Below are 20349 nucleotides of genomic sequence, written 5' to 3'. Positions count from 1 at the left end.
GATCCGAAAATGGATTTGCATGTATAGCCACTTTAGTCGTATCGTTTCTCGAAAATATCTTTTTTCTGGCCACATGATCAATCATAAATTCAACTTATATTAAGATTTTTTTTTCAGAAAAGTTAATCTAAAAGATATATATCGAGGAGCACTAAAATACGTGTCATTTTGACTCTATAATATTAATAAATTGTATACAACAAAAATCTCTAACTAATAAAAATGGTTATTACTTATTAGTGTTTAGAGACAAAATAAAAACATTCCATAAATCTTAACTCACACGTAAGAATTAACTATTTGTTACGACTATGCATGGAACATTTGTTATAAATTATTCTTTTTGTTTTTAAATATCTTAAATATTTGTGTTTTGATTTTTTGACATGTATATCAGAATGTTTTAGTTATGTAATCAAAAATATTATATTCAAAATTTTATTTTTTGAGTAAAAAGACTACACCAATTCATTTATTTATAAAAAAGGTTTAAAATAATATTCCTATTTATGTGGATAAAGGACCTTGAAATATATATTAAAAAATCAAAAAAGAGGGGGAGGGAGTATGGAAATTTCTCAGTAGCACGTGAAATCTAGGAATTTGTTTTTGTCAGAATGTAATAATGATTTCCGTATCTAACTAAAAGTTCTGACATCATCCTACATTCCGAATTTAATGGAAAGTGTAGTATTTCATGGATCCAAACGAGATCATAGAATTTAGCAAAAAGGTGCAGACAGCCGTCACAATAAACCTAAGTGGGTGCCGGCCCTGACACTCATTTCTCAGCCTTGTCTTCTCCCTTCTTTCCTATTTACATCGTCGCTGCATCTCTCTCTCTCTCTCTCTCTCTCCAAAACACAGGTGATTTTCAACCATTTTAGTTTCTCGTATCTCTCACAATTGAGTTTGCAACTTATGTTCTAATGAATTCTTTATTGATTCTGATAAGCATCGAATTGTGGTGTGGTTAATTAGTTGTTGAATGATCATTAAGCATCAGGGTTTTACAAATATTGTTATATAATTTAAATGTTTACTTGATTCTCTAGATGTCAAATATCTTCAGGAACTATGGCTCCAAAGAATGTAATGGGGTTGGCAACCATTGGGCTTGTCGAAGAAAACACGAAAGAGGTATTAATATCCACCAGCAGGTAGCAGGACGTGATTTATGTGTTCTGTAATTATCACTGATTTTATCTTCAAATGCATAAAAGTTTCTTATAATGTTGTTATTTGCATAGCTTATGATTTTTGGTCAACAATGTGACAACTCGACTAAAGAAGTCTTCTTATTTTTGGGGGGTTCTCCAGTGAAGTAGTTCTTGATTAAACTTAACCCATTAATGTTAACATTAACATTTTTTTTTTTTTTTGACAGAAAATACACTTGCTCGTATCGATAAAACGCCAATACTCCGAGGAGTTTCTTTCATTCAAAAAAGCTTATCATCTAACCGAAAGACATGAAAATGTCTCCGGAAGTTTAGACAATAAGACCTCAATGTCCGAAAAGAAAATGTCCCAACTTGTAAGACCACGCTACCTGAAACAAATACAATTGATTAATAACAAGAAAATACAATAAATTTTAATAATTAATATCAGTATAGTTTATCAAATCAAAAGGTGGTAAAAGTGAAATGAAATGATAAATATAAAAATAATTCGACAAAAAAAAGAGGATAATATAAGAAAGAAAACAGAAAAAAATTATATCTAACCAAAGGGAGACCCTTTGGCTAGATATATAATAAGATAAATAAATACTAAGAATAATTAATGATAAAAGTATCAATATATAAAATTGCAATCTTCAAAAAATATCTAAAATTTTAAGTGACAAATTAAATAAAATGTAATAAACAAGCCAACAAAATGGCACGGAATTGCCGTTTATTAGGCCAAGAATGTACGCCATCAATCATGGCCACCCATAAATGGTACAAATAAAAGCCAAATCAAGATTGCAAGTCAATATACACAAGTTAAGATAATGCATTAAAATCCAATCAATGAGAATTAAAGCATTTAGAGCATATATATACAAGCAATTATTCGAGAAAAAATAAAATTCAAAGATTAACGCCAATCAAGTGAGTCAACTTACCATTTAAAAAACTAAAATTTAAACAGCAATAACTACTATTAAAGCCAATTTAATATAATAAAAGAGGGCAAAAACCTTACCAATTTTACAAAGCAAAGCCTTTAATCATGCAATAAAATTAATGAAAATATTTTCAAAATCACCCTAATTGATACTACCATCTTATCATCACCAACCAAGAGTCAACTTACCATTTAAAAAATTAAAAATTAAACTGCAATAACTACTATTAAAACCAATTTAATATAATAAAAGAGGGCAAAAACCTTACCCATTTTACAAAGCAAAGCCTATAATCATGCAATAAGATTAATGAAAAAATTTTCAAAATCACGCTAATTGATACTACCATCTTATCATCACCAACCATCACCATATCTGGTCAAGTCACTAACAACAAGGATGAGCAAATTCTAACCTAAGAAGATCATAAAACACAATTAAAATTGATAAGAAAACAACATATTAAGCACCTAATATACATCATAAGTTTGACTACACTTCACCAATATTCTCATCTACCAGATAAATCAAAAAAGACAAAATTATGACATAAAACAAACACCTACAACAATTGATAATCGCGCACAAATACAAATTTAAAAAGAAAATCTGAATATCACATCAAAACTTTTAAAAACATACAATAATATTGAATATATTAAGAAAACAAATAGTCACATAAACATGTAAATTAAGAATCGGAAAAAGTACACCTTTACTTTTGAGTGTCGAAATCTTGACATGTAGATCCGTAGAATACGTGTGTATCATATTTGTTGGGAAAGAATCACCAGCACTCCTTTTCCCGTTCCATTATCGTGATGCACGATCGGATCTAATTGGAAGGCAACCCTCCACAGAACCAGAGTTGATAATAGAGTTGAGTATGTAATGTTGTAGGAATTCTGGTGGAACAAGAAGGATCAAGTGTTGGTGTTCTTGTTTGTGGTTTTCACGAAAGAAATTAGTGACGTAGCGCCACAGATTGATTCAACGCCATGTAATGAGAACAAATATGTTAAATAGCCATATATTACAAACCATGTACGTGTTTTCAAGAATTTTGTGTCTGTAAGAGAGTAAAGGAGGGGGAGGGAGAGAGAGAAAGGGAGGGGGAGATTTCAACATTTGAAACGACTTGTCGTCAATTATATTTTGGTTAAATGAATCAATCAGCTGATTAGCTGATGTGCCTGTAATTTTAAAGAACCTAGAGCATCTGCAAGAGATTCTTCATTTAGGCTCCTAACTTGAGATTTAACATTAACATTTTGTTTAAATACATACAGAAGGTGATTTATGGTAAGCCTGTTTTCCCGCAATTTGTGAGCTTTCCCCCAACACCAGTGAGTTATATAGTTTGGTCATAGAGTTTTTCCTTTTTGAATTATAGTAGTTCATTAGATAATTATGAAATTGTTTGATTTTTTATGAGTGTATAGGTATCTGTGACTGTGGTGAGTAGACACTCGACAATAATGCCTGTCAACAGGATTCAAGATGAACTTGAGAAGTGGAACGGCTGGATAGCAAATTGTGAGCTTGTTAAAAGGGTTGCCCTTGGCATAGCATGGGTTCCAGGTTTTTATCCCCAAGTCATAACATAAATTATAGTTGGAGTTATTCTTTAAATAAATTTCGCATTTACTACAAATTTGTAAAATTATGAAAGTATGTTTTTGGGACTGAGTGTAAACTTTGGCTCAGGTTATATTTGGAAAAATCTTGGGTTTGCCACTGCTCGTAGTGAAATGAGGCAAACTGGCGAGGACACCAATATAAGTATACCAAGCAGCAACTTTGAAGTTCCTGATCCTAATGTTGGTTGGGAGCGGAACTGAGAGGCAAGACAGGTGAGATATGAATTATGATTTACTGAACTTTGTTAAGGTATCTAGTTTTGATGACATTGTTTAACTAAATCTCCTGTGAATAGAATGCCACACTTTTGCATAGAAATGCTTAAGTAACCTCAGTCTTTTTGATATAAGCTCATTAGAGTAAATTTCTTCCACTAATATATTCTTGAAGAAAGTTAGTATTCCAGTTACATGAATGGAAATGGGCCCTGTCAGCATAATATATACATAGATAAATGTTGTGATAGTTTCATAGCCGAAGCAATCAGCTCTGCGCTGACCCATATCAAATTTTCTCCATGTTTTAAATGGATAGTTATTCATCTGAAGAAAATAGATGAAAGGATCAAAGGAGATTTCTTACATGTTCATGCTACATTGAGCAAGTTCTGAAGCCTACTCCATTTTCAGTAACTTTGGTTTTAGAAAATCTAAGTTCAACTGGTCCAATTCCAACACTTATCTGAGGAATCAAGGACCAATGTCTAAGAAAACTCCTTGACATTATGAACAAACCACCTGGACATACCAACCAGACTGTATTCTGAGATGAAACACCAAAAGCAAAAAGGAATCTCAAGCAATGACAGAAAAACTCACCTTAGTCAGCCCTGTAGCAAGAATTACCCAAACACCAGCTACTAAAAGACCAATAATACCACCAAACAAACCAGCGGAAAATCTTCCAGGCAATAATTTCTCTGCAAACCACCCAACACTTCCAATTTCCATGATAGCTGCACTTTCCAAGAGTGCCAAGGAATTTCCGATGTCCCCCTTGTGCTAAATCCTGTGGATTTCTCTTCAGCATCAAACCACACTTTGCATGTCCTAGGAAACACACCTAAACCTGCTAAGAAGCAAAAGGATTTTCAAATCTATACAAGGCCAGTAACAATCACACCCACAAAAAAAATAACCTCGAGTCACATGAGAGTCATCACACCTCCCTGATCCTACTCTGATCTTCAGGTTTCCAGTAAGAGGTTCCAACCCTCATATTACTAATATATGAAGTTGCACATATCATGTCCAAGGTCTCTGTCACAGTCTATAAAGTATCCTACTAGAATTGTTTTCTTGAATTTTCGTATTAATCACAAACTAAACATCCCTGTCATCAGTGTATCCATTTCTGTCAGTTGCTTGTATAGTTTTATTTTAATCTATCCTGAATATAATGTTGTGACATGAAGGTAGTATGACTTACAATTTAATTCTAAGTTGCCCTCCATCACACTGACTTCTGACACAAACCTTCCGAAGTCGGATTTTTTGAGAGCATCATTGGTTTTGGGTTCAACAGACTTTACTTTGATATTCAGAAGAATTAAAGTACAAAACTAACTGAATATTTCTATCTGGTAGCGTAACGTTTGTTGTGATCACATTATGAATGTGTAGTGCAACTGTGCAACTAATATATGCTCCCAATATCCCTGTCATTATGTCATATATACCTTTCTGTACCCAAAGTTTATTCTAATACTAAAAGCAGCTTCTTTATCTCCTCTGTTGTAGTGCTTCAGCTCACATTGGTTACCAAGGGAAGTGCAAGGTGAGGAGAAGATGATACAATAACCAAAGGACTCTAGTGGTATCGCCTTCACCCCCTTAAGGGGTGGTGTTTGTTGTTGTTCATTTTGTATAATATAAATAAAAAATATGAGAAAACGAAAAGAAAACGAAGGCAAGGTATAGTGGTATACTGTGTCTGTGGTTAGAGAATATATTGCTCGGTGAACTGGTTTTACCATATTGTGTATTTTTTTTTTTTGTGACAAAACCATATTGTGTATTTAATTAGTCATTGTGGAGCTTTTAGTTATATTTTGCATTGGACCCTATATTATTGCTTTAACATGTCTTGTATTATTATATTAACACACACACACACACACACACACACACATTTTGCCTTCATCAAGGCTTAAACCCTCGACCCCTTCTGTAAAGGGAGTGAGAGCAACACCGCTAGAGTACGAGCACTTTGGTTAACTTTAGTATTGTGAGTCCTCTTTCAGGGCTTACATGGTGTGTAATGTTTGGTTAACTTTGGTATTACGAGGTAGCTTTCCGTGTTTACATTGTGTTTAATATGCTGCAGGATTTTCAGCTTTTAAGTCTCTATATATGTACAAAGCTTGGGTTGTTGTGGTACTTAATGCACTCACTGAATCGCGCCTATCAGATATGACTGTGTGCCTATGAAGTTGCGGTATGTGCCTGTATCCAGAAGCTTATATTCTCGCTTTCTGTTTCTGTCTGGTTTTCCCTCTAAATATTAAACCTCCTCCTCTCTTGGCCACACTCTTCCTCTTTATTCTCCAACTCTTGTTCCATAGAGAAACATTTCAACCTTCCTCACCTCTTTGTCATCGTTACTCATTTGACTCCTTTTATATCAAATTTTAAATCAGACTCGAAAATAAGTAGGAATAAAAAATGATAATATTTCTCAAGTTGATCATACTACTTGATCAACAAACAAACTAGACTAGAGTTGAAGTGAAGTGAAGTAAATTAATGAAAGGTGAAAATTTGTGTCCACAAGGGCGATCAGACGACTTTTATTATTTATAACATATCCAATCTAATTAATGTCCCGATTGTTATGTAATAATATATGTAAAGAGATTGTTGAGAGAGATAGACAAGAGAGAAAGGAGAAGATGTGATTGTATATATCATATGTGTTACACACATGTCCTTTATATAAGATTACAAAATCAGTTATAAGTAAACCAAAGGTCTAGTTAGTGAAAAGCCAAAGGTTTGGCTAGTGAAAAGCCAAAGGACATCCACATAAATATATTATTTATAACACTCCCCCTTGGATGTCCGTTAAACGAAATAATGTCTCGTTATAGCCTTCTTGGAAAAACCCTGTGGGATAAAAACCAAGCGAAGGAACAAAAATATCTATTTCATAATGTGCACGTGATGCTGCCTCGTTAAAAACCTTTCCAGGAAAACCCAGTGGGAAAAACCATGGATAAGGAAAAAAGAGTGCAGTGTGCATTTGCTCCCCCTCATGATTATATTAAATAATATCTCTAAGTTGAAGAGCTCCTCTGTTCCAGAACTTCTCAAATATATGTTAAAAGTGCCTTCATTGGGTTGTAGCTATCATAAGCAGTCAGTGGAGCTTTCATATATATATAGTCGGTGGAGTTCTCATCCTTGTCATGCTACACTGTTTCTCCAGCTTTAGCCATCTTAGATTGCCGAAGTCAAAATATTGTGGAAGAAGTTCCTGCAAAAACTCATTTTATACCAAACTCCAATATAATTTAATCAATTTTGATCCACCGTTAATATTAATTGAAATGAGGACTTTGCTCCTGCAAAATTAACTTAAAAACCTTATGAGATTGATTAGTGGAGATTGAATAAACTCTCAAGATTCACACGCCTTTAGAGCGAGCAATTACTTAGCAATGAATACTAATCAAAAGCGGAAAACCAACTTTTAATAAATTTATAATTATGTCAAAACGTGTATGATAAAACATGTTGTAGTTTACTTAGATACGGTACTTCATTACCGAGAATTTCTTTCAAGTGTTCACAAAAGTTAGTGTACTATCGTGTATTTATAATCCTTGTGGGATTCACATATGACAATATATCATTCATCCAAAGAGAAATTCTTCTTCCAATATATACACCAAGAAACATTTTATCACATAATATAACATATAGTATTTTAATCAGGTGCAACTCAATTCAATGTTAACTAGAAACACATTCTAGTTTCCATCTGCTCTGGCCAGAGACTTTATGAGTTGTCACCTATAATTTGATATATAATGATAACATGTATTTGTCAAAATAATTTTGTGTTGGACTTCTGGTCCGAATCCCTGTTCCATTTGAGAGGGTGTAGTTCTCGAGAGTTTGTTATACTGCTTCTGGCAGTTAAGATCCTTCTAGGATGATTATTGTCAAGTGGGTCGTATAAAACTTAAATCGAACCTTCACATATTGCGGGACTATTTCGCAATCAAATAATCATTTCCACCACAAATACTATTACTCTTCATGACCAATGCAAGGTCATCATACAAATATCTGAGTTTCACATAATAATTTATTTATTTTTTGAAACTTCATTTTGTTTTCACAAAAAACTTTCATATCCCACTGACTTGACACCTTTAGGTGTGTTAACTGCAGTTTCAAATATTTCTCTATTTTTAAGAGATAATGATTCGTACGGCGCACTATTTTCACAATTTTGGGTGTGAGAGGACTACTGGTCAAAATAATTTTTCTTTATAATTGCCTCAGTTATATCCTTTATTCTTTGGCCAATTATATCAATATTTTCTAACAGATTCTGCTTCATGATCCTCATTGTTATCAATAACCTCAAGTTCTATAAATATCATCGACGTCGATTCGATTTATGGTTCCACTTTATTCTGGACAAGACATAGTATATCGAGATCTCAATAATTTTCATTACTTTTATTTTCTCTAATTTGTCATGTCCGTAATCTCTTCCGGAGATCCTTCGATGTCATATCTATAATCTCTTCCGGAGATCCTTCAAAAATTATTGATTTCTCAATCCAGCCATCATCAATTATTGCTCCTTTTCACCTTTTTTGGTATAAGATATATATATGGAACCAACTTGCCTATAACGCTTCAGGCGTTCTTTAGACATAACAATATCTTGAGGTTGTCCTTCTGCGACATTAATATCATAGGAGCATATGTAGCCGGTGTTTGTGTCATAGTCACTATTTTTGGTCATCAAAATGAATTATCTTATGAACTTCTGGTTCATATTCTTTATTTTGAGGATCAAGATGAGGCAATGATAATTCATTCTTATACTTCTATTTTCACCGGCTATTTATTTTCTCCCCCTGATTTTGAGAAAACAACTCATCAAGTCATAACAAATACATATTGATGATTCCAAATGCACTCATATGTAATATATGAATCGATCCTACTAACGTGGTGGAAAATCTATGATGATCAAATAATTTATTTATGATGGGGGGAGATTAATAACAATTGTTTATATGATGCGAATCGATAAATATGTGATACAAAATACTCAACAATTATTATGGACGAGATAATACTCGTTATGAGATTCACCAGCATTATAAGCATATATTCCAAATAACAAAGCTTGCATACTTCAGGATGCAAGTTGATAATAACTTCGTATATTTTTCACATGTCTCACTATTCAATAATGGGATATTTATAACTCATGTCATATTTTCATCTATTCATTCTCAAAGATGAAAAATCACAACTATATCTTTGCTGGTGATCAATTTTGCCTTAAATAATACATGTATCACTGAGAAGAAAAAACTTCTGGTTTACTTCAAAATCTACAGGTCCATATAAAATATTAATTACTATTCGCATCTTTATCATTAAGATGGCTTAGCTAGTCAGGCCAAACTATAACCTAATAAGTAAACTTCTGGTTTACTTCAAAATCAATTTCAGTTATGCTTATTATAAATTAGTGGAGAATCTTTCTCCAAATTACTTTTAGTGCAATGAATTAGACTCAATATTTAAAGGCACTTGATATCTCAATGCGATAATCATATCAAATTTCATTCTTCAATTTTCTTGGGAGAGTATAATTGCATCAATTCTATACATGCTCTTCTGGGGTAAAATTTACTTCAGAGAGTAGATAAATATATATGCCCTTCGAGAGCCTTGTGCATGCTCTTCAGGAGCCTTATATATGCTCTTCCGGAGCTTTATACTTTCTCTTCCCGAGTCTTATATTTAGAAAAATTATAATGAGACATCCTATATAATCCTCCCCTTTGGATGACTCATTTTAGATACGAAGTATTGATACTAGTCATCTTTATATCAATCGAGAGAAATATTTCTTATACACATAATAAGAATATGATTTAAAGTATTTGTAATGTCATGACCATTGCTACCATCATGGTTGATATCCTCTGATTTTCTAATACTGTCACATTATGGTACGGTATCATTTGTTGCAATTCATAATCCTTTCATCAATAATTCAAATTTAGTAAACCACATTTAGTCACGATATCAACTCATGAACTTAACAACCCAAATATTTCATCAATTTCATAATATTGTATCTATGGGATACAATATAATATTTATTCTATTATATCCAAATATTATACTATTCTTTATATAGAACCATCCTTCAGGGGTATTATATCATTTAAGATAAACTCATAAATTGAATATTATACCACTATATCATTCTTATGGAATGTAATCAAGTGTTTAAACATATTATATATACTATGTTGACATCTTTCATCTTCAGAAATTAAACATATAAAAAATGTGTGATAAAAAATAAACTAATTTTATTATATAGAGACAACTTATGGTTGTTATTTCGTGCAACTTCTTGCAATCATATACTCAATCTATTAAAAACAACGTCAAATAAGTGTTGTAGATAATACCAACATCATTTAGCTCAAGTGGGATAAAAATCACCTTTAAAAATCCCAAGTTTAAAAATCACAAAGGCACATAATGATTTTATCATTTACCAAGATATCATATAAAGATTTCGAAATAACATGTATTTGAAGCATGAATATGTAATATATGTTAATATGTGAGGAGGACAACTTGATATAAGTGACGTAGTGTGTGTGGTCACCAAACCATCTCATCTAAAACACAAAACATGTTGTTTTTCACTTTCTCAAAACTTTAAGTGATCACATAAATTCAATGATTAAATATAGAGACATGCAAGGACCTTTTTAATATATATTAATCGAGGATATATAGACAACGACTAGATATAAAGTCACAAATGATTCACATAAATAAGAATGATAGAGAATTTTTGCATTCTTCATAAAGATATTAGCTATGCCACTAATTAGTATGCACAATCTGCTTATTATGATAATTAAGCTTAGTATCAATTCAAATCTCAATTTGAAGTAGATAATGACTTTAAGGAAATCAACTTTTGGATTAGAGAGATGCATATATGACTTTTAATAATTAGGACAACCTACTATCATACTTGATACATTATCAAAAATAATCTCAAAACATATTAATCCAATATCAGAAATCAAAGAGTATCAATTTGCTCTATGATAAAGTCATAGAATTATGATAAAGTCAAAACTGACCAGTTTCAAAGAATACCAATTTACTCTATGAAGATCATTTTATCTGGAAATGTATAAAACACGAAAAACGTAGGATATTCCGAGACCTTTCCAGAATGGTAAGGCTCGTTAAAAACGAACAAGTAATGAATTCAAAAAACAAATATTTGTGGACTGCAAATGCAGAATCAGCTCCTGATTATGATAGTATTTTGATATTTAAGACATCGAAATCACAGAATATGATAATGGAATGTAAAGACAAAACGTAGATATCGAAAAGAGGTTTCCAGAATGGTATCGTTCAATATTTGGACCAATATTCAATTTACTATGAATTTTAGAAGTGACAGCAAATCAACTTGCATCATATATTACACAAAATGCAGATTTTGGCATACTTATAGGCAGATTTTAGAAATACACGAAAAAGAAAAATTGTAGATGATCAAAAGACCTTTACAACGAGTATAAGCTCAATAAATTCCGATGGACTAAAACATATACCAATATCATCCACAAAAGTTAAACAAAAGTAAACATAAGCATGATCACTAAAAATATAATATAACATGGAAGATATTAATCATATCCAAGTAAACAATTTACTATGCCAATATCAAACCAATCAATAATAACAAATATACAGAGAGAGACACAAACATATTAAGATTAAGCAAATATATATTACTCAAACTAGATAGAAAACAATTTACAATACCTACAACCAAAGTCATACCATGCATATGTAAATGTAGATGAATTCACAAACTTACATATATAATATCGTAAATCTTAACCAATTAAAGTTGTAGAAAATTGATGGACAAATATCTTAAATCTATTAATTCTGACAAACAACAAATTTAGTGTGATTTTTTTTTTTTTGAGAAATGCAAGATTAACATATAACTCAAATATAGACGTTTATTTAGTATAATATCATAAAATGTAAAGAATAGTGAAAGGAGGCGTACCTTAAAATCTTACATTCTTGTAAGTTCAAGATCCCTTGCTTCAAGAAAATTCTTTACCCAAATCAATGATAAAAACCTTTACCATCCGAAAGTATAACTCGCTCTTTGCACCAAAATAAGTGCTCGTCGATTATCCCATCTCAAATTTTCAAATCATGATCCTTTTGAATATGAGTACACGAATAGCGAATCTTACAACATAGAAACAAAACAGAATAGCGAATCGTGCTGATAACGTGTTATGTAATAATATATGTAAAGAGATTGTTGAGAGAGATAGACAAGAGAGAAAGGAGAAGATGTGATTGTATATATCATATGTGTTACACACATGTCCTTTATATAAGATTACAAAATCAGTTATAAGTAAACCAAAGGTCTAGTTAGTGAAAAGCCAAAGGTTTGGCTAGTGAAAAGCCAAAGGACATCCACATAAATATATTATTTATAACACCGATTAATTATTTTAATTATTTTTTGATTATTCGATTAATCGTTGACTTTTCGGATTTCCGATTTCTAGGATTAGTAATGAAATTTCGATAAATCGACGAAATTCTTAAACGCCAGTGTAGACGGAGTTTTGAAATTTGGTTTATTGCATTTAGGTATTTAAATGGTTCCAGATTTTCCTTCCACATTCAGAATGACCAATAAACGTGCTCACATGCACCAGTACCAAGGGCCCCACATCAACCGCGTAGTTCAACTGAAATAATAAGGAAATTAAACAGTCATAAAATTATAAACTGAATATATGACGGAGTCGCACGATATTTATAACAAAACTGTTATGCCTAAATCAAAAAATAGCTTAACGAAAAAAATTTGTGAGAGAAACATTAACATGATGCTTTTATTTTTCAAAGCAGCAAAAGTGAAATTTAAAGTAGAAAGTATATGAAAAGAAAACTCGAAACATAACAGATTTAATTTGAATGCGAGTTAGTGACATTACATAAGATATCCTGTCAAAGAAAAAAAAAGACATCACATAAGATAAACTAGTCAAAAATTAGTAAAGGTTAAAAGCTAAAGTTAATTAAAGTTGGATTCGTGCGTGTACATAGACACATGTTAAGCGAGTAAGCGCTAAATTTGATATACTTAGCTTATTTTGATTGATGAAGTTTTTGGATTATATGCAGGGGTTCATATTATTAACAAGTAGTAGCCCGTCAATTAAATATATGAAATTTGATCTTTAGCATTTGTCCACGAGCACCTCAGATAAAAACCAATTGAAGTTATGTTAGATACTTGGATGCTGAACTTGACTTCACTTGACTTATAATTCTTATCTTATATGCTAAGAATGTAGCCACAAACACTTGAATCCTCGGTTTCTAAAAAAACTAACATTCATGGGTTTGATATTCTGTCTTCTTGCCTTAGTTCCATATGTTATGTGCCAAGTTACAGGTACGCCTCCTCTTTGTATTCCTCGATCAATCTAAATTCATGCAATATAATAACAACCAAGCTAACATGCAGAGTTCATAAGCATAGACTGTGGAGGATCAAGCAATTATACTGACCTCAACACTGGCTTGCCATGGATTTCGGACTCCGGAATTATTAGCTCTGGACAATCAGCTGAGCTGGAGGATCCAGAGGCAAGTTTGCCACAGTATCGAAAACGCAGAGACTTTCCTGTTGATGACAAAAAGTACTGCTACACTCTGAGGACTCAGGAGAGGAGGAGGTACCTTGTTCGCGCAACGTTTCTATATGGAAACTCCAAGAGTACTTTCCCCAAGTTTCAGGTTTATTTGGATGCAACCAAGTGGTCAACTGTGAGTATTACCAATGCCTCTGAGGTACATGTGGAGGAAATGATCATTAGGGCTCAGTCGAATTCTGTTGATGTCTGCTTGTGTCAAGCAACCACGGGTTCTCCTTTTATTTCCACTCTTGAGCTGCGGCCTTTGAATCAGTCAATGTATGCTACGGAGTTTGAGGATGAATTTTACTTAAAGGTAGCAGCCAGAGTGAATTTTGGTGCTACGAGTAATGAAGCTATAAGGTATGCTCTCGGCTTCTCTTGTAATTTGAGAAGATGGAATTGTGAATGATTCCTGAATCAGATCACTATTATAAGACTAGTTCAAACAAAGAGTAAGATAAATATGCTGAATTTAGTTGTTTTCCGAATAGATTATTAGATTAGTCATGCAATTACATAAAGATGAATGTCGTCTCAGGTATCCTGATGATCCATATGATCGCATATGGAGTTCTGATCTTGAAAGAAGGCAAAATTTTCTTGTAGGGGTTGCCCCAGGTACTGAAAGAGTCAACACAACAAAGTACATAAACACAAACGCAAAAGAGCACCCGCCATTAAAAGTAATGCAAACTGCAGTTGTTGGTACCAAAGGCAATCTTACTTATAGGCTGAACCTAGAAGACTTCCCTGCCAGTGCTCGAGGTTATGCATATTTTGCTGAAATTGAAGAATTTGAGACTTCAGAAAGTAGGAAATTTACAATAGCTCAACCTGAGATTCCTGACTACAACACTGCTGTTATCAATATTGCTGAGAATGCGCACAGAAGCTACACATTATATGAACCAAGCTTCAAAAATGTAACACTTGATTTTGTATTATCATTCTCATTTGTAAAGACCCCGGATTCGACCCATGGGCCACTCCTAAATGCTATTGAAATAAGCAAATATGTGCCGATTGCCAAGAAGACAGATGTGCGAGATGGTAAGAGTACTCATGTTGCAGCTCAAACCAGATTCTCTGCGCAAATATTGTTTGAATTTATTTACTTTACCTGTATCTAATAAGTTTTCATTTCCATATGCCAGTAAACACTCTCAATTCTCTTCGAGGCAAGTCTATGGACAGTTATATGAAGGATGAAGCTCGTGGTGACCCTTGTGTTCCTACACCCTGGGATTGGGTGAATTGCAGCACTAGTATACCACCGAGGATCACAAAAATGTGAGTTGCTTACTTTCTCATATTTTAGTAAGGGGCACCTCATATTTCAATCCAAAACTTTTTTTCATAAGAACAAAGTCTGCCCAAATATAAAACTTTAATAGAATAAGCATGAAAATACGAAAGATTATGATCAATGCTAGAAACTATTAAAAAATTTGGTGCTTCTGCCAAAGAAAAAATGTGTTAGGTCCATTAGAATCCTAGGTCGCATTCAGCCTGGTCCTTTGACAACCTGAGCTTCATTGACACAACCATAAACTACCTTGACGGTCTATTCCCAAGTTTGTAACATATATTTCACTAATATGACTAACAAGACAATGCACATTCAGGTGATTTACTGATAACTTTGTACAGTGCACTGTCAGGAAGGAATGTGGAAGGTGAAATCCCACCTGATCTAAATAATATGGATGGATTGATCGAGTTGTAAGTTCAGTAGAACAGTGACAACTATATGGTTTTTCAAGTTATGTCATAAACCAAAACCACAATCTGATTGCTTCTTTTATATCAGGTGGCTGAACGGAAGCTCCTTCGAGGGTCCAATCCCTGACATGACTAACCTCATCAATTTACAAATTTTGTAGGTTTTGTTCCTCTTTGTAATTTCATACTACTGATTGGCACAGATAGATTTAAAATTTCATGACCACTTGTTACATTTGGTGAATATGCAGGCATCTAGAGAACAATAAACTCACAGGTCCAATACCATCTTGTTTGGGCAGTTTGCCAAGCTTAAAAGAACTGTATGGAAATATTAAACAAATCGCCTTTAGATCAATAAAATGTGACTGAATGATGCCTTTCCTATTTGAAGTCACTTAAAACACTTACTTTTTTGCAGGTATGTAGATAATAACTCTTTGACTGGGGATATCCCCTCCACATTGCTAAAAGGAAAACTAATTCTTAGGTGAGTATGCTTCTTGACAGAAATGTGTAACAATTTTTGAATATTTGTCTAGTGGGATATCCCAGATCTCATAATTTGATACAAAATATTCATTTTAGTGTATTTCTTTGATAATGTGCCTACTTGCACCAGAATCTGCAACATTATGCTGATTGTAACCCCGATAATTGGATAATAGAGACAAAATTATTTATCTGATTTAGTTGATAAAAAAATTGGTATAACATTTTGTCTTGCAGTTATGAAGGTAATCCTGGTCTAAGGGACAGCACTAAGCATAAAAGATATCGCAGAATGATTGTTGGAGTTTCAATTGGATTGCTAGCGATTCTTCTCCTTCTGTTTTTAGGAACTTTGTTATTATTGTATCATCTTCAGAAAAAGAGGTGGTTCAAGAATAATGGAAAAGGTATGCACTTCCCTAGTGTTATCATTTTTTTGTTAATTCTCTATTTCTTCCTTTAATTAGTACTGCAAATAATTGTAATGATTAGTCCCAGTTTTTTGTCATTGGGTGGTGGTATGTGTACTAGTACTAACCAGTCCTCAGCATATTGAATAGAACGAGGCAGGAATCGGATTGATGAAGAAGTTTCATACCATATAACATTCGCTGATATAGAAGAATTTACTAAAAGCTTTTCTAAGCAAATAGGTAAAGGAAGTTTTGGACCTGTGTATTTTGGGAGAATGAAAGATGGAAAAGATTTGGCGGTTGAAGTGATGGCTGATTCATCCAATCATGGAAACCGACAATTTGTTACTGAGGTAATTATATATGCATTCTTTGTATAGACTTCTACATTCAGAGTAATTGCATCATTCAGAGTAAGCTACCCTGTTTCTCTCTGTTGTAAAGCAAAGCGGATATATATTCTAGAAATGTAACCAATAAACAGTTGCAAGTATTATCAGAAGTTTCAGTAAGTATTCTTGTAAACCTTTTGCAGGTTGCTCGCTTGTCTAGAATTCACCACAGAAACTTGGTTTCTTTAATTGGATATTGTAAAGAATCACATCAGAGTATGCTTGTTTACGAATACATGCACAATGGAACTTTGCGTGATCACATACATGGTACATGTCTTTTAGCCTATTTGACGATTGATTAGACAAAAAATATTAATTGACGACATATATTTACTTACAGATTCTTCCAATCAGAAGTCGTTAGACTGGCTCTCCCGTCTTCAAATTGCAGAAGATGCAGCTAAAGGTTGGCAGCTGACATTTTTTTTCACCTAGTGACAATTTTTAACCAATACTGAAGCTGAAATTGAACATTACCTGCAGGCCTCGAATATTTACACTCTGGATGCAACCCAAGTATTATTCACGGTGATGTAAAGACAAGCAATATTCTCCTCGATATCAATATGAGGGCAAAATTATCTCATTCTGGACTGTCAAGGCAAACTGAAGATGATCAAACCCACGTATCAAGTTTAGCTCAAGGGACTGTCGGATACCTTGATCCAGGGTAAGCCTTACCATGTGATTGTCTATACTAATCTCTTCCTTTACCCTCATCCTGACAGGGTTAATTTTTCACCCAGGTACTATGCAAACAAAAAATTAACTAAAAGAAGTGATGTATATAGCTTTGGTGTTGTTCTCTTAGAACTGGTTTCCGGAAGAAAGCCTGTATCAACTGAAGATTCAGGCACTGATTGGAACATTGTTCACTGGGTAAGCACACACATATCTATATTATTCCATCTTTCCCACGACATCAATTAAAACATTCATGAAACGACAATCTGCACACTGGAGAGAAAAATAACTTATTGGTGAACATTAGTCTTAGAGGCTTTAAGCCCAGGTTTAAGTTATTTCTGACTTTAAGCTGAAAAATGTCGGTATGTGTAATAAGTCAGAATTTGGCTTAAAGTCAGAAATAAGCCCAAGTTATCCATAAATCACTTTTATTTTATTATTATATTTTTAATATCTCATAAGTCATTAATAAGTCAAAATTATCCAAACAGACATTTTAAGTTGTCAGCTTATAACATAAGTCACGTTAAGTCATAAATCACATTAAGTCATTAGTCATAAACTCATCCAAACAGACTCTAAAAGACACATGCTGCAGAGGAAATGCGGCCAGTCAAGTACAATTATTTCTCTTCTAAAGTTGTCTGATTTTCTTTTCCATCGGAATTGTTTGCTGGTTCTGAGGATGCAATGTAGTCGAATCATTTGAATTTAATAAAATGTAGGCAAGGTCTATGATCTGCAAGAGGGATGTGAAAAGCATCGTAGATCCTTCTGTAGCAGAAAGGCAAAAATTGAGTCAGTATGGAGGATCGCAGAAGTAGCAATCCAATGTGTCGAACAACGCTCATCTTCCAGACCAAGAATGCAGGACATCATTCTGGCTATACAGGATGCAATCAAAATTGAGAAAGGAAGTGATGAAACAGTCTCAGGGAATGCAAAATCGCAGTCGTCACGCAGGACTTTATTGACCAGTTTTCTCGACATCGAAAGCCCTGAGTTATCTGATTAATCGTTAGTTACTTCAGCTTGCTATCCTGATTTATCTGATCAAAATGCAATCACTTAACAACTTCTTGCAGGAACACAGTAGCATGTATACTCTTTTCTTTAGGAATGCAGCTCTTGCAACTGATATGCCTACGGCCTATACCAAGCATCAAGTGGAGCGTAATTCGTACTCCCTCTGTCCCACAATACATGTCTCCTTTGGAAGGAATTTTTGTCTCATAATACATGTATACTTTTAGTTTTCAATGCGAATATATGGGTTTTTTGTGGTGTGTCATGGACACATGCTAAGCGCTGAAATTTTTGTATTTAGATCATTTTGATTGGCTTCTACTTCTTAATAATGTTGAATCCCCTTGCAAATACACCAACCACACCAATCAAAATGATCGCAAAAAATTCCACGTTTAACATGTGCCCATAGGCACACATAGACAAACCCTTCTTAAACAATTAATGGAGGTTGAATAAGAGTCTACATTCATGCATTTACTAGAGATATAAGTGAGAAAATGTTAATATATGCTTTCTTAATATGCTTAATTTTTCCAAAAGAGATATGTATTGTGAGACCAGGGAGTAACTTTTTATCTCTTTTATTTGTCCACTCGTCCCGACTGCTTTTAAATTATGATCGTGGTAACAATTTGTGCTTGTTGGGCTGCATAATTTAAGTGCTTTTTTTGAGAAGCCAGCTTCCGCTTTTCTTACATCATTTGTGTATAAAGTAAGAAGTTCTTAAAAAACTTAACACTTTAAATCAGTTATAAGTGTTAACTTGTTTCTAACTTCTGCTTCACTTTTTTACTTTAAGAAAGAAGCACTTATTTTAAACTCATTCAAACGGCCACAAAATCCGATTCAGTGGATATCAGATTGAATATTATCGAATCCGATATTTTGAATTTGGATTTTAATCTTATTTGTACCGATTTAAAAATTCGACATATAAGCGGATGATGACATATATGGTATAGTTTCTTAGTTTTCATTTTAGTGGTTGGTATTTTTATATATGATCTTCGAGAATTATTAAAAATATTAATTTTATATAATTTTTCTCATCATAGAAAGGCCCACTTAATTTAAAATCCCCTCATTCAAAAGTATATTTTTTCGAGTTGTAATTAAAAGCACTCATCTTTTAATATTTAGGATATAAATTTGTTACTCCCTCCATCTAGCAAGTTGTTTACGTTTATTATTTGCACGTATTTTGAAAATTTCTATAAAGTATAATTGCATAGCGTTTTCTTAATTTATTTATTTTAATAAAAATTTAAACATCAAATTTTATTTTAGAAATTTTTTTAAAATAATATTATGAAACTATATTTTATAAGAGTCTCAAAATACGTTCCTAAAATTAACTTAAAAAAACATGCTGGGACTGAGACAGTATTTGTTTTATAAAATATTGAGAATGACCTGTCGAACTCGAGTTTTCAACATATCATCCATTCCCATGAAATCCCGGTTTTTACAAATATTTTTTTGTAAGAAAAATATATTTGAAATTTTTGTTATCGTCAATTATTGTACTCCTTTAAAAAGCCAGTACCGAATGCCAGTATATCCAAATTGTTGTATAAATTAGTGTTTGTTTGGTATCATGTGGGAAGTAATTTCTTACAGAAACTTCAACTTCCCATCATTTTCAAATACCATGTAAGTACTATAAAATTGTTGGTTGACATATTGGATAATATACTTCCGGCATATTGTTTGTTTTGTATGTTTAACTTCCGATCTATTATATTTTAATAATCCTAATGTTTTTATTATAATTAAATGATAAATAATATTATTTGATAATAATAATAATCATAATATTTATATGAATTTAAAAATTACTCCAATCTTTTTGGG

At 32.9% G+C, this 20349-nt stretch overlaps 2 protein-coding genes across 4 annotated transcripts; both read left to right on the top strand.

Annotated features, from left to right (window-relative positions):
* Positions 1 to 700: 700 nt before the first annotated feature.
* LOC108195753 (uncharacterized) lies at positions 701 to 5822 on the top strand. 3 transcript variants are annotated; one of them, XM_017362708.2, is made up of 6 exons: positions 701 to 867; positions 1073 to 1140; positions 3409 to 3465; positions 3562 to 3700; positions 3827 to 3972; positions 5500 to 5822. In XM_017362708.2, exons 2-5 carry the CDS (start codon positions 1078 to 1080, stop codon positions 3958 to 3960), a joined length of 393 nt encoding a protein of 130 aa, XP_017218197.2. In that variant the 5' UTR covers positions 701 to 867; positions 1073 to 1077; the 3' UTR covers positions 3961 to 3972; positions 5500 to 5822. The 3 variants fall into 3 exon arrangements, with proteins under 3 accessions (XP_017218197.2, XP_063937820.1, XP_063937821.1); XM_064081750.1 differs by lacking the exon at positions 3409 to 3465; XM_064081751.1 differs by lacking the exon at positions 701 to 867 and having other exon boundaries at positions 1031 to 1140; positions 3409 to 3421; positions 3612 to 3700.
* Positions 5823 to 13344: 7522 nt separating this feature from the next.
* Positions 13345 to 18958, top strand: LOC108193392 (probable LRR receptor-like serine/threonine-protein kinase At1g67720). Its single transcript, XM_017360014.2, is given in 16 exon segments — positions 13345 to 13513; positions 13586 to 14117; positions 14296 to 14807; positions 14912 to 15047; positions 15408 to 15479; positions 15568 to 15636; positions 15731 to 15802; positions 15901 to 15969; positions 16209 to 16378; positions 16532 to 16737; positions 16920 to 17046; positions 17120 to 17185; positions 17263 to 17449; positions 17526 to 17658; positions 18192 to 18246; positions 18249 to 18958. Coding segments are annotated over 16 exon segments (2697 nt in total). The 5' UTR covers positions 13345 to 13455; the 3' UTR covers positions 18482 to 18958.
* The last annotated feature ends 1391 nt before the right edge of the window (positions 18959 to 20349 follow it).

Source organism: Daucus carota, chromosome 7, assembly GCF_001625215.2.
Source record: "Daucus carota subsp. sativus chromosome 7, DH1 v3.0, whole genome shotgun sequence".
Taxonomy (NCBI): domain Eukaryota; kingdom Viridiplantae; phylum Streptophyta; class Magnoliopsida; order Apiales; family Apiaceae; genus Daucus; species Daucus carota.
Note: the sequence above shows the minus strand (reverse complement) of the source record. Positions and strands in the feature narration are given on the sequence as shown.